Raw genomic sequence first — 13,447 nt, 5'->3', positions numbered from 1 at the left:
GTTCCACTGATATTTCTATAAACAGAGTCCAATACTTCATGCAAAATTCTGCCATTTCATTATTAGTTTTATGAGCATAAATATATATTTCATACACTTTGGTTTTGTAAAGCTTATACTATTTTTACTATCTCAAGGCAAAGCACATTGCATTGGTATACATCAATTAAGGATATTTATGACTCATTCAGCTTCTTCATAATGTTCTCCACTTCATATTGAATCAGTAAATTTTAAATCAGAATTCGTAACAAGTTCGAGACTCAGCTACTGGATGGGTCACGGGTGGTGGATAGTGAAACCTCCCTCAGATACGAGGGGAAGCTGCGGATAAGGGGAAACCCAAATAATCAGTCCCGGACCGAGGCGGCAAGGATATCAGGGTGTGGAGGGTATCCAGTGGCATGGACATACTCGGCAAATACCACAAATACCAATCGACAGTCTTGTGTCGTGGCGAATAAACACCGCCATAAAAGTGTCTGCCCCCACTGCCTTGTGGGCCTGGAGGGATACAGAAAGGCTAAGGGAGTTGGAACCCTAACAGAAAACAAGAGTGTACCTGGGAACACACACGTGGCAGCCCCACCACCCAGGTGTAGGCTGCAACAGGTCCGATTAGTCGACAGCTGAAAACAAGAAAGAAGCAAACCGAACTGGAAATTAGAGACAATGTGGACTACGAATAGGGACATTGAATATTGGAACACTGACAGGAAGGACTGAAGAAATTGTGGATATAATGAAAAGGGATTGACATCTTTGGAATGAGCGAAATGAAATGGAAAGGAAGAGAAATGAAATTGAGGAAAGACTACAAACTTTACTGTGCAGGGACTGAAGACGGCAGACGAAGTGGGGTTGGATTTGTAGTCAGAAGTGGAATAAGTGAGGAAGTGGAAAGGGTAAATGACAGAATTATGAAACTAACAATGAATGTAAGAGGGAAAGTAATAGACATAATTCAAGTGTATGCCCCACAAACAGGATGTGCAAGGGAGGAGAAAGAATTTAATTATTGAAGATTAGGCACACACAGGAGATGTACTACGTAGAAATCTTTAAGCAAAAAATGCAGGCTCGACCACGACTCAAAACTCTGGTTTCTGGCATACCGTGCCATTGCTCTAACCACTGAGCTACTGAGCCGGCCTGGCCTTGCCTGATTTTTCGCTGTCGCTGTTTTACCTGCGTGGAGTTGTCTCTGTTCATGCTACCATAACACATAACGGGATCTGCTGCCTTTGAAATACTGTAGACTTAGACGTTGCCTGGTTCCTCCCAGCGTAGAGATGTTAATTATTGAAGATTAGGCACACACAGAAGATGTACTACGTAGAAGAGAAGAAAGAAGAATTTGAAGACGACTTGGAAGAACATGTAAGAAAGGAATGGCAAATGGTGATGGGTGATTTTAATGCACAAGTGGAAAATGACAGGAAAGGGTATACAGAAGTACTTGGAGTAGATGGATGGGGACAGAGGAATGAGGGGGAAGGTGGCTACTGGACTTTTGTAAGAGAAACGGGCTGTTAGTAGGTAATAGCTGGTTTAAGAAGAAATAAGACAGCCATAAGATCACAAGATACAATTGGAATAATGAACAAAAGTCTGTAATAGATTATATATTGGTAAACAAGGAAGTAAAGAAGATAATGAACAACATTAAAGTAATACCCAGTAAGAACTCGGATAGTGACCACAGGAGATATGAGGAGATGGAAAATAAAAGATAGGAGAGAGGAACAAGAGAGAAGGATAAGATGATAAAAATAGAAATAACAAGAAATATTGCAAACAAAAGTGCCAAGAGATGAACCAAAAGGAGTAGAAACAGAATGGACAAGATTTAAAACAGAATTAGTAGAGGCAGCGAAAAGGTATGTGGAAGGACAAGCAAGAAAAGAAAGAAACACCATGGTGGAATGAAAGAATTAGAGAGGCAGTGAAAAACAAAAGTGATGCATTTAGAAAATGGTTTAAAATTAAATCACAAAATGCACGAAAAGAGTGTGTGGAAAATAAGGAAGAGGCAAGAAAAGCAATAAAGGAGGAAAGAAGAAAGTGGATGGAAGAATCAAAGTGAATGGATCAAAGTGCTAGAGGAAGATGCAAACAAGAAAGTATTGTATGGATTAGTGAGAGAAAGGACAAGAGAAAGAGGAGATGGATGGAGCTAAGAGATGAAAGGGGAAAGGAGAATGTGGAGAAATCATTTCAAGATATTACTGAACGTGGAAAAAGGAAATGAACATGAAAAAGTGAAGGAAAAGAAAACAGAAAAGAAAAAGTGAAATATTAGACAAAAGAATAAGATAAGTAACAGAGATGAACATGAGAGAGGAACAGTATGGATTAAGAAGAGGCAGATCAACAGTAGATCTGATATTCACCATAAAGCAAATGCAGGTAGGCACTACGAGTATGGAAATGATTTCATTATGGCTTCCTAGATATAGAAAAAGCATACAATAGCATGGACAGAACAAAGATTTGGAAGGCTCTAAGAGAAAAAGGAGTCGAGGAAGAGATAGTGTGTAGAGTGCAGAGCACATACAAGGCCAACCACAGCTGTGTGAAGACACCAGTGAGAAGAACGGAGTGGTTCAGTATAAGTAATGGACTAAAACAGAGAAGTGTTCTTTCCCCACTGCTCTTCATAATTACAATGGATGCAATTAACGAAGAGGTGGGGAAGAAGATAGGAGAGCAAGAGATGAAGGCCCTGTTGTTCGCTGATGACTTAGGAATACGGGGGAACAGGGAAGAAGAAGTTCAGCTTGATAGTTGGAATGAGAAAATCAGAAGAGCAGGAATGAAATTCAGTGCAGAAAAGAGTGAGGTGCTAATAACAACAAAGATTCACACAGAAGAGTTGAGGGTAGTGGAGAGCTTCAAATATCTAGGAAGCCTAATTGAGAGAAGTGGAAGAATAGATGAGGAGGTAAACAGAAGAGGACAAATGGGTGGTGAACTATATCAAAGCGTTCGAAGATTAATATGGAACAGGGATGTACCTATGAAATGCAAGAAGGTAATATACAACACATACTATGTGCCAATAATTATGTATGGAGCAGAGACTTGGGCAATGACAGAGAGAGAGAGACAAAAAAAGATGCAGGCAGTGGAGATGAAATTTTTAAGGAGTATATTGGGGAAGACTAGAAAGGATAGAATAAGGAATGAGGAGATTCGACAGACAGTGGATGGGGTGAAGCTTCAGGACAGGATAGATCAGGCACAGATGAGGTGGTTCGGACACATGAAGAGGATGGATGCAGAAAGACTACCAGTAAGAGCTTACAATGCACAAGGAGTGGGAATAATGCCAAGATGTTGGTGGAAAGAGCAGATAGCAGAGAGTGTTAGGAGAAGACAACAAGATTGGAATACCGTGGAAAGAGAGGAGTGGTGGAAGACCAGGAAAAAAATGGAGAGGCTTGACTTATATGCCGACCCCGACAAGAGGCAGGAAACGGCAAAGGATGATGATCATGATGATAACGAATTTGCAAAACATTCATTTCAATCCATCCCTAAAACACACACACACACTGCACCCTTTTTCTTGTAATAAGTGTTCTTACAAGTATGCATAACCACTGTTGTATATTACAAAATGTTAGGATAATATTACTGCAATATTGCATGCAGAACATTTTAAAACTCGCACCATGTAATTTGTTGGTAGTGTAAGCTTGAAAACTGGAAACCAAAATAAAATTATGCAACAAGAATAAAATCCTCCTTAAAAGTAGCATTCATTGAATTATTTTCGCAATAAGTTTCTTATAACGACACATAACCTTAAGGGGAAGACCGACAGTTTCACACCTGGTATGCATTTATTTCAATATCGTGGGAATGGGCACTGCTACTGAAAAAAGCAAAACATAGGACGAGTATGAATTTCTATCCATGTTGCAAGTAGAAGCAGTTTTTTAAGTTAATTATTAAGCTAGATACGATCTGTAAAAATTATGATGAATAATTATTTATAGACTCCCATGTATTTCTTATGGACAAACAACTTCAACTTGAAGTTAAGGCTAATCAAATTAAATTTTCGACTTTTCCTAACACAAGCATAATCTTCAACTCTCCTGTTCCCACTGATGTGTTTTTTACACCATCAGAAGTTTGATATTCCCAAGGGAACAAGTAAAACAATGCTCCCATAAGTGTAATGCTAAGTTTTCTCCCCTCCTAAAACCATCTAGCGCACAGACCTCTCTTTCTCCAGCTTGCCGTGGGGTAAGGTCAGTGGGGGAGGAGCAGTTTCAGGATCTCCCGACAGGCTGGACGTGGAAACTGTCCCTCGTGTCCTTAATATCAATAATACAAGGTACAGTCATTAAATAACAAGAATTGTATTATAACTTGTTTACAAGGATACATACAGAAATGGTTTTAGACATAGTCACCCTGCTTTTCAACACACTTTGTCCACCTGTCCACAAGTTTGCGGATGCCCTCCACAAAAAAAAAACTTTTTGGCATGGCGTGTAACCATCTTTGCACCACCTCGATCACCTTGTTGTCATCTGCAAACTTCTGACCCTGCAAATGTTTTTTTAAAGGTCCAAACAAGTGAAAATCCGATGGTACCAAGTTGGGACTGCGTGATGGATGTTTCAACACCTCAAATTTCAGATCACGTATTTATCCATAGTATGCACAGCCGTATGGGGGGTGGGCGTTGTTGTGCAGCAGCAATACTCCTTTTCAGTGAAGTCCCTGACGTTTTGATCGTACGGCAGGCTTCAACTTGCTTACCAACATGTCACTGTATCGAGCACTATTCACAGTTTGACCCTTCTCCTAGAAGTGCACCAATATAGGGCCGTTGACATCCCAAAAGATCATTAGCAGCACTTTCCCAGCGGATGCCTGTGTCTTGAATTTTTTCTTGACCGGAGATGTTGGGTGCTTCCACTCCATCGATTGTCTCTTACTCTCTGGTTCATAATGGTGCACCCAGGACTAGTCTCCTGTCACAATTCGATGAAGAAAAGCATCTCCTTCACGAGCATAATGGTCCAAGTGCTCCCGAGAGATTGTCTACCACGCACACTTATGAACACTCAACAGATGCTTTGGTACCCATCAGTTACACAACTTCCTATAGCCAAGGTCATAATGGATATTGAATGCAGATCCATGACTCATGTTGAATTCCACGGCAATTTCATCAACAGTGACTCGCCTGTTGGCACAGATTCGCTGGTCGATCTGCTGTTTCACTGTCTCAGTTCCCACGCAAACTGTTCTCCCAATCTGCTGTGTATCACTCACATTTTGTTTTCAGTTTTTTAATCTTTCCACCCATTTGTGCACTCTCCCCTTACTTAAACACTTGTCTCCATACTGAACCTTCATTTTGCTGTAGATTTCAGGTTTCACTCCCTCTGACCACAAAAAACGAATAACACTTCGTTGCTCTCCTTTGGTGGAGCGGCCATGTTGTATGTACTACTTGTTGAGTTGAGTTGGTGTTTTAAGTCCACTTTATGCACAGTAAGGCTAATCGGGACTGGACCTACAGTTTAAAGTGGGATCCGAACCACTTGTGCCTCCACCGGGTATCGAACCTGGGACCCCTTGATTACAAGGCGACGACGCTACCACTGCGCCATCGGGGAGGCCCTTGTATGTACTACTGCGCAGGCGCAAACTGCTTGATTGTCCCGACACCTATGTGGCGTATTTCTAAGGAACCATTTTGTGTCCAGTGATACAATTTTTCGTTGTGCATCAATTTCCCTGAAAGTTATAATAAAATTCCTGTTATTTAATGACTGTACCTCGCATATCCCACCCAAGGACAACTTCATGATTCTGCTGCTCCCTGAAGTAAACTTTTTTTATGACCACAAATGAAACCAGCGTACATACTTACCCTAAACTTGTACTCCGTATGCCTCCGTAACCTATCACAGACATAGTGGGTATCATGGCCATTGTAGATGGGAAGAAACCCGTGGCCGCTGTGAAGGTCTTCCATCTGCAGACTGAAGTCATCATCGTTAGGGCGTTGCTGCCAAGTCAGTTGGAGCCTGTTCACAGAAGCTTCCAGCAAAACTGGAGGAGAGGGCTGTGCTGGAGGACTACCTGATGTCGAGTAGTGAACTTCATCGCTGTAATTGCTGAAACGTAAAAGAAAATAGTTAAAATTCAAATGTTATTCCTTTTATGCATTTCACGTTAACAAGCACAAAAGACTAAGAACTACTCTGGTACGTTAAAACTCCTCCAGTATTCATGAACAAAATATTTAAAGAGTGCCAAATACATTCAAATCTGTTGGTAAAAAATAAAATGTACTAAAGTTCAGAGCAACCAGGGGCGTGGTGCTGATCACATCACCTCTACCTTCGGCCGAGATCAAGAAAGTGTGGGGCACTAACTTCACACCCCTATATGCCTTCATGGCATGGTGCAAAGCACAGGGGAGCACTTTACTTATTTTCAGTTTTACTAAAGTTCAGAGTAAAATTTAGACTTATGCCCTTAGTTAGAGAGTAATGTAATGCAAGTAATGTATTACTTTTTTAAAGTAATGAAGGTTACTTCATATTAATTTACTACCATTTAACTTTGTGGGGCAACAGCTCTTTCGAGGGTCAGAGCCTGACAAGATTCTGTATGGTGGGGTAACACATGGTCAGTGTATCAAGTCCCATCACTGTTGTATTCTGACTTTCGACACCTGCAGCTCTAGTATCGCCTTAAAGTATCTTCCCATCTGTTCTCACAATCCTGGTTCAACACTGATTTTTGGCCTTTCTCCAAATATCAACCCTGGACTGCTGGCCGAAAGTGAGAGAGGTTAATCATTCAGATAAATTGTTAAAATTCAAAACTGGAAATCTTATTTACTAATAAAAATAATTTATTTCAAATGAGGAATGACTGTTTTAGACCTCAAGCATTCCTGACTAGCAATTATATGAACATACACAGGTGTGTGTTGGAGATGTAGGGTATGCATACATATTGTGTTCACTTGAAACTTCCAATGTGTCAATGTTGCATGACAAAGAAAAACATGTTAATGACATATTACTCAGAAGAAATGTAAAGTAAGCTTTTTGAAGTTACTTTCCCAACTCTGTTTTGTTTCAGAAACTCATGTTGACTTTTCAGGTCTGATTATTGTGACAAGGCTTGGAAGCTGATGGTATAAAAAGTATGAAAAAACTCTATAAAATTACTTCAGATATTAACATGCACGCTTAGATTTTTCATAAATGATGAAGACGACGCATATACTTGTGAAAGTATTTGAAAAATTTGACACAGATGGATGGTTGGCGGTTTAAACTACTGAAGTTAGGGGAAGGAAGATGCACTTTTTCGGAATGTTTGCACAAACACTAGAGGTAATTTTACAAAAAAGAAAAAAGTGAAAAATGTTTTTGTACTGCAGGTAAGCTGTCTTTCACTTCAAGGAAACTGCTTACCTGATAACTTTGGTCAGACGGGACACAGTGCCACAGTAAGAAAGCAAGAAGAATAGACCCTGCATTGCTCAGGTACTATTGTTCACAGTTTGAAGGAGGACACCACCAACAGAACCTCATACCATGCTCAGCCAGCTTTTACGTTCAGGTGTATCTGTGTTTCTTTCTTTATCCTTTTTAATCCTTTTGAAATGTTTCAATTCCTTGGATTTTATGAGCAAGGAATCAGAACTGCTGGACAGAAGAGAGGGTGGACACTTGAAAGTAAAGGGTCTGGCATAAAAATGGGTGTATTTGTTTTAGTTGGGGGAGTTTCTGTAATGGTGTTGGTTGTTTGTCATTTCCCTCACCAATGTGCACCATTTACAGACATGGATCACTGGAGCGGAGCTAAATGTACTGCAGCTGTGAAGGCATTTTATAAAAATGATGACTCTGTTACAGCTGCAAGACGAGAATATCAATGTTATTTTAATTTCGGGAGGCATGATCCTCTTCCATTGGCCAATGAAATCAGGATGTGGGTGAAGAACTTTGAACCTACGGGGAGTGCACTGAAGGAGAAACCGACCAGTTTGAGATGTTGCAACATGCCATGGACAATTTCTGTCGCAGATTGTCCAAGTATTAACAAGAAAATGGTTGTCACTTGTAGGACGAAATTTTCAAAATATGAACGTGACTGTGCATTTTTCACAAATGGCAAAGTTTAAGGATGCAGTTGATGTGTTTGCATTTTTTTAAAAAATAAAGTGTAGTATTACTTTTGTTGAATTTAAAAAAGCCAATCTTTAAGCAACACCCTTTATAAAAACATTTTTCATCATCTTTTATAAAACAATCACGTGCAATTGTACTTTCTATTTTCAGCAGCTTGAAACCTTAATTTGACAAGTGGCAACCTGCTCTCTCTCCCTGCACTTGAGCCAAACTAAAATACTTATTATCCATGGCTGATTTTTGGAAACTATATAGAATGATCATGAACAGGCAAAATGCAATTAGAAAATCTAAAACACAATAAAATTGCAACAAAAACTTGCAAAAAATACTGAAATATGTTATGTACCTGATGACCCAACAGGTACATTGGAACTTCCATTTGTACGTTCTTCAATGCAGAGTTGGTTAAGTTACTTAAAAGAATCATGTTGCCAGTACTTTGCTTCCCAAAGTAAGTCACGCTATTTACTTTGCTACTATTAATTTTTTGCACAATAACAACATTTATGTTTACATGCACAAGTTTAAAACAACACAACAAAACTTATTTCCTCTTGGGAAATAAATCCTTCAGTTCTGAATTTAAATAAAGTAATGAAGCACCATAAAAGTAATTTGCATTATATACATTAACATTATTTGCCAACTCTGATTCAATGCTTAAAGATTTTATATTCAGGAAAATGTTGCATGTAATATAATAATTTTCTCAAGAGAAGATATTTTTGAAATATTTTTAATGGTTGCTATTTTTAGTCCTAATTGATATTTGGGAGTGGCTTCTCTCTCTGGCAAGACCTGCATTACGATTTGCAAAAGAAAATGAAATTACAAAAAAAGTGGTGTGTTTTTCAGTCACTTGATGTTTTAACTAAAAAAAACATTGGTCTTTAGAAGAAGCAGTTGAGGCTTTTACCTTTTAAATGGAACATTTTTACAATTTTAATACCTTGCAATTTAACCTGGAAGACTGTTTCCTGATGAAGACTAATATTTATTAGTCAAAACATTGAGTGACTGAAATACATATCACTGTACTGTACATTCTTGACAAATCAGTAATTAGAATGAGTTAACATGGATGATTCCGAAGAACTTTAGTAACTGTATTTACATTATTGCTTCAACAAAAGCTATATTTTTAGTGCAGAGACAAACTGATGCCTGAGAGTACCAGGGAGAGGATGAGAAATAAGCCAGACTGGCTCTTGTATGAATATGACTTGGGGATAAATGAAACAAAATTTCCCCCTTACCTTCTGCCATATTCATTCACAGCAGACAGCCTAAACCTGTAGCATGTTGATGCCTGCAGTTTTGTAATGTTGTACTGTTTTCCTCGGTTTTTGTAAACTTCTACAAATTCAGTGCCTTTTCCTTCAACGTACTCCAAGATGTAATGGGTGATATGGGAACCATTTTCAGCAGTTGCATTCCACCTTTATGAAATATAAGAAACATACTCTTTAGGCGATTCAGTCTTACAAAATGATATATAATCTACAGTAACACTTCATGTGCATTCAAACAGTACTTGACAATTGATATATCCATATTTGCCGGCATATAAAAAAAAAAAAGGTAAAGTGTTCCCCTGTGCATAGCACCACGCCATGAAGGCGTATAGGGGGTGTGGGGGTAACGCCCCACACTTTCTTGATCCGGTCGTGAGTGGGGTGATGTGATCAGCATCACGCCCCTGACCGCCTTTACCCCCCAGGGTTTCCCCCAGGTACCCATGTTATTCGACGCTGGGTGGGCGCCGGGGCCGCTTCCATCGTTAGAAAAGTTCCCGGATTTGAACCGGCCGGGGATCGAACCCGGGACCTTTAGCATGGTAGTCAGACGCGTTACCGACTGAGCCACCGCGGCCACCAAATCATATAAGTTATATATGATTATATATAACATATAAGATGCACTTTTTTCTTTTAAAATAGGTATGAAAAACAGGGTGTGTCTTGTACCCCGATACTCAGTTCTGATTACCTTCATTTTCAGAAATTTTTTCTGTTCTTAGTTTAACTAAGACAGTGGTTAAATCATTTAAGAAGTGTGGCATTAGTAATGCACTGGATAGTACAGATTACATTTTGTTGTATGAGGACTCAGATGCTGATTTAGAAGAGGTTCCAAGCGACTCTTCGATTACTTCTGAAGATGAATGTCTGGTTTTTGACAAAGAAGATTAAAATGTATTCTTTGCTAGTTAGATTACGTAAGTTATTTGTTGAAAGTAGACCGACATATTACTTATTTGAAATACTGTAAATTAATTATAATATTCAGTCATAAACCTTTTTCTTTAACAATGTGTACTAAAAACGTTGGTGCAACTTATATCCCGACAATACGGTTTATACTGCATTTGTATTTTGTTTGTTTTATGTTCTCTTTCTACTCTATCTTGCTGTTAAAAATGCATGGACAAGAAATATTTTAAGAGTATACATATCACAAATGTTATGGAAAAAAACAATTTTATAGCACATGAGAAAAGTAAAGATACACTGCAGGTAGGCAAAAGGAAAATTCATTATGCATATACTGGCTTTGACATGGATCCTTAAGACTTGTTTCTTGTGTTTTCATATTTGGGAAATGAGACATGCAGTAGTAGATAAATACAGAGAAACTAATACTTACTTTTTCCGTGAAACTGTAGTTCTATTAATTTCAGTGGCCAGAGAGTATTAGTTTTCATTTATTTCTTGGGTTTGTTCGACAGGGCTGTTTGAAATGGCAGTAATGATCCAGAATCCCACCAAATGCGAGATTTGTTCTTCAAAAGCTTTCTCAGTGCAAAAGGTGAAAGTCCAGTAGAAATTTATACTGTTTCTTAAGCAAATGCTACAATTGCATGTAGGGAAGTTGAAACTATCGGGGTACAGTTCAGTTCTACTTGCTATATATTAATATTAAACATCTTTCAAAAACACTGGAGGCAACCAACATGAATTAATGGATCTTACCTCAATTGCAAACTTGTTCTTGTTCTCTGAACAAGTTTTGGAGGCTGGGGTGTATCAGGCTCACATGGAGGAGTGGTAAAAGTTGTTGGTTCTGATGGAGATCCCTGGATGTCCTGTAAATGCACTTGGAAGCGTACTGAATACTCTGTAGCAGGATGAAGGTCTTGTAACCTGAGAATTAAAAAGTGCAATTAGAAAAGTACATAGTTGAGAGGAGTTAGTTTGAGAAAGTTAACTGCTTTCCATTTCAAGCTCTGACTGTAGAAAGAATTAAGAGGTGGATCAGCATTCAATTTTTGGTTGTGGCATGCTTTTGTAGTTCAATTCTCATCTCACTCTTACCTTCAGATCTAGTGCCTATTGTTCTTATCTTCAGATGAAAGTAGTAGTAGTAGTAGTAGTAAAGTAATCCCCTGGGCTTTGCACCACGTCATGAAGGCATATAGGGGGTGTAGGGTTAGGGCTCCACACTTTCTTGATCTCAGCTGAGCTGGGGGTGATTTGATCAGCACCACGTCCCTGGCCACCTTTACCCCCAAGAGTTTCCTCCAGGTACCCACCTTATACAACACTGGGTGGGCACTGGAGCCACTTGAACAGATTGAAAAAGTCCTGGTTCTCCCCCACTGGGGATCGAACTCGGGTGTCTCGCATGGTAGTCAGACGCCCTAACGACTGAGCTACCATGGCTTCTAGAAGAAAGTAGATCTTGTCAAGTAACTTCTTACTTCCGAACACCAGTCTGCCCATACTGACATTAAAATTAAAGAAATATATATATATAATTATGCAGCTGGCCGCGATGGCTGTCGGTAATGCATCTGACTACCATGCAAAAGGTCCCGGGTTCGATCCCCGGGAACTTTTCTAACGTTGGAAGAGGCCCCAGCGCCCATCCAGCGTCGAATGACATGGGTACCTGGGGGAGACCCTGGGGGGTAAAGGCGGTCAGGGGCATGATGCTGATCACATCACCCCCAATCACGACCAGATCAAGGAAGTGTGGAGCGTTACCCCCACCCCCCTATACACCTTCATGGCGTGGTGCTAAGCACAGGGGAGCACTTTACCTTTATATATATATATATATATATATATATACACACACACACACACACACACACACAGAGAGAGTTATTAAAAAAAGATCTCCCTGGTTTCTTTATTTTCTTGTGGGAGACTTAAGGAACATAGTGATTATATGGGTGTACAGTCGTGGAAAGAAATACACTACTGGCATTAAGGTTCTATGGGGGAAATACTTTTTTCCATGACTGTACATCTGTGCCTTATGAACAACAAGTTTTTATTCGAATAGGCCCACACACAGCTCGTTCCACACTTCGCCGCTATGAGCATGCAATGCAAATTAGCAGCATCTGGAGAGAAGGCATTCTGTGTCTCGCAATTCCAGAAGCAATTGAAAGCAGCATGGCTTCATTCATGTACGCTTTTGGACCATTCTCTACACAGTTGTTTGCGACAGTTGAAGCTCTAGACTTGCTCGATTTGTTGATTTCCACACGCTTCGTAAGCTTTGCAGATCCGGTGCTCAGTCTCATTTAATGCTGATGGTCAGCCTCTGGATCTCACAACCTGTAAGCAGGAATTGTTTGTACCACTTATGAATGTTTTTCTTCGTTGGTGCCTCTTTCTGAAATTTCATTCTCCACTGCTGTCGTATTGTAGTAACAGAATTTTTTTTTGTGGAATTGGAGGACAGAGACTGCATCCTCTAATCTGATGCCGCCACATTGCATTACATGTTTCTAGCAGCCAAGTGTGAAACCAGTGGTGTGAGTGACTGTCCAAATAAAAACTTGTGGACACCAGACACCATATAATGACGATACAGTATGTTGCAAAAGTTCACTGCAATAAAATCACAAAACCAGGGAGTTCTTTTAGAATAACCCTGTATATTATTCTAGCAGCTTACCTACAAGACTGCGAGCTGCCAGTGTAAATTGACTTATACTTTCCGTCCTTCCCCTTGTCGCTCAGTAGAACTTCATACTGATAATCGGACTCTGGAACGTCAAACTCTGCACTCCTACTGTCAGCAGTTTCACTCAATGGTTTGTCCGGAGGAGACCACTGGAGTAAGGCACTCCGGGTATTCAGTTCCGAAATCTGAGGAAAAAGTAAATAGAATATACAGGGTTACAAAAAATATGCAGCTTGGAAATAAAGAATCTTACTACAGAGTTTATACCATTTTTTAAAAATAATTTCCTAAAATTTGAGTATCCTCTACATCGGTGAAAATAAATGAACAAAATAAGA

At 39.6% G+C, this 13,447-nt stretch overlaps 1 protein-coding gene across 4 annotated transcripts in view; it reads right to left on the bottom strand.

Moving 5' to 3' along the window:
- mtgo (miles to go) overlaps positions 1 to 13,447 on the bottom strand; it is a 596,892-nt gene that overhangs the window by 48,239 nt on the left and 535,206 nt on the right. For all 4 annotated transcript variants that reach the window (XM_083118289.1, XM_083118287.1, XM_083118290.1 and 1 more), the window contains 4 exons: positions 13,101 to 13,294; positions 11,162 to 11,332; positions 9,446 to 9,628; positions 5,903 to 6,149 (listed from right to left, as the gene is read on the bottom strand). In XM_083118289.1, the coding sequence (XP_082974415.1) occupies positions 5,903 to 6,149; positions 9,446 to 9,628; positions 11,162 to 11,332; positions 13,101 to 13,294 (795 nt within the window). The remainder of the gene's footprint in view (positions 1 to 5,902; positions 6,150 to 9,445; positions 9,629 to 11,161; positions 11,333 to 13,100; positions 13,295 to 13,447) is intronic.

The sequence above is a fragment of the Lepisma saccharinum genome, chromosome 3 (genome assembly GCF_977018435.1).
Source record: "Lepisma saccharinum chromosome 3, izLepSacc3.1, whole genome shotgun sequence".
Lineage (NCBI taxonomy): Eukaryota > Metazoa > Arthropoda > Insecta > Zygentoma > Lepismatidae > Lepisma > Lepisma saccharinum.
The sequence above is the reverse complement of the archived record's forward strand: the minus strand, read 5'-3'. Positions and strand labels throughout refer to the sequence as shown.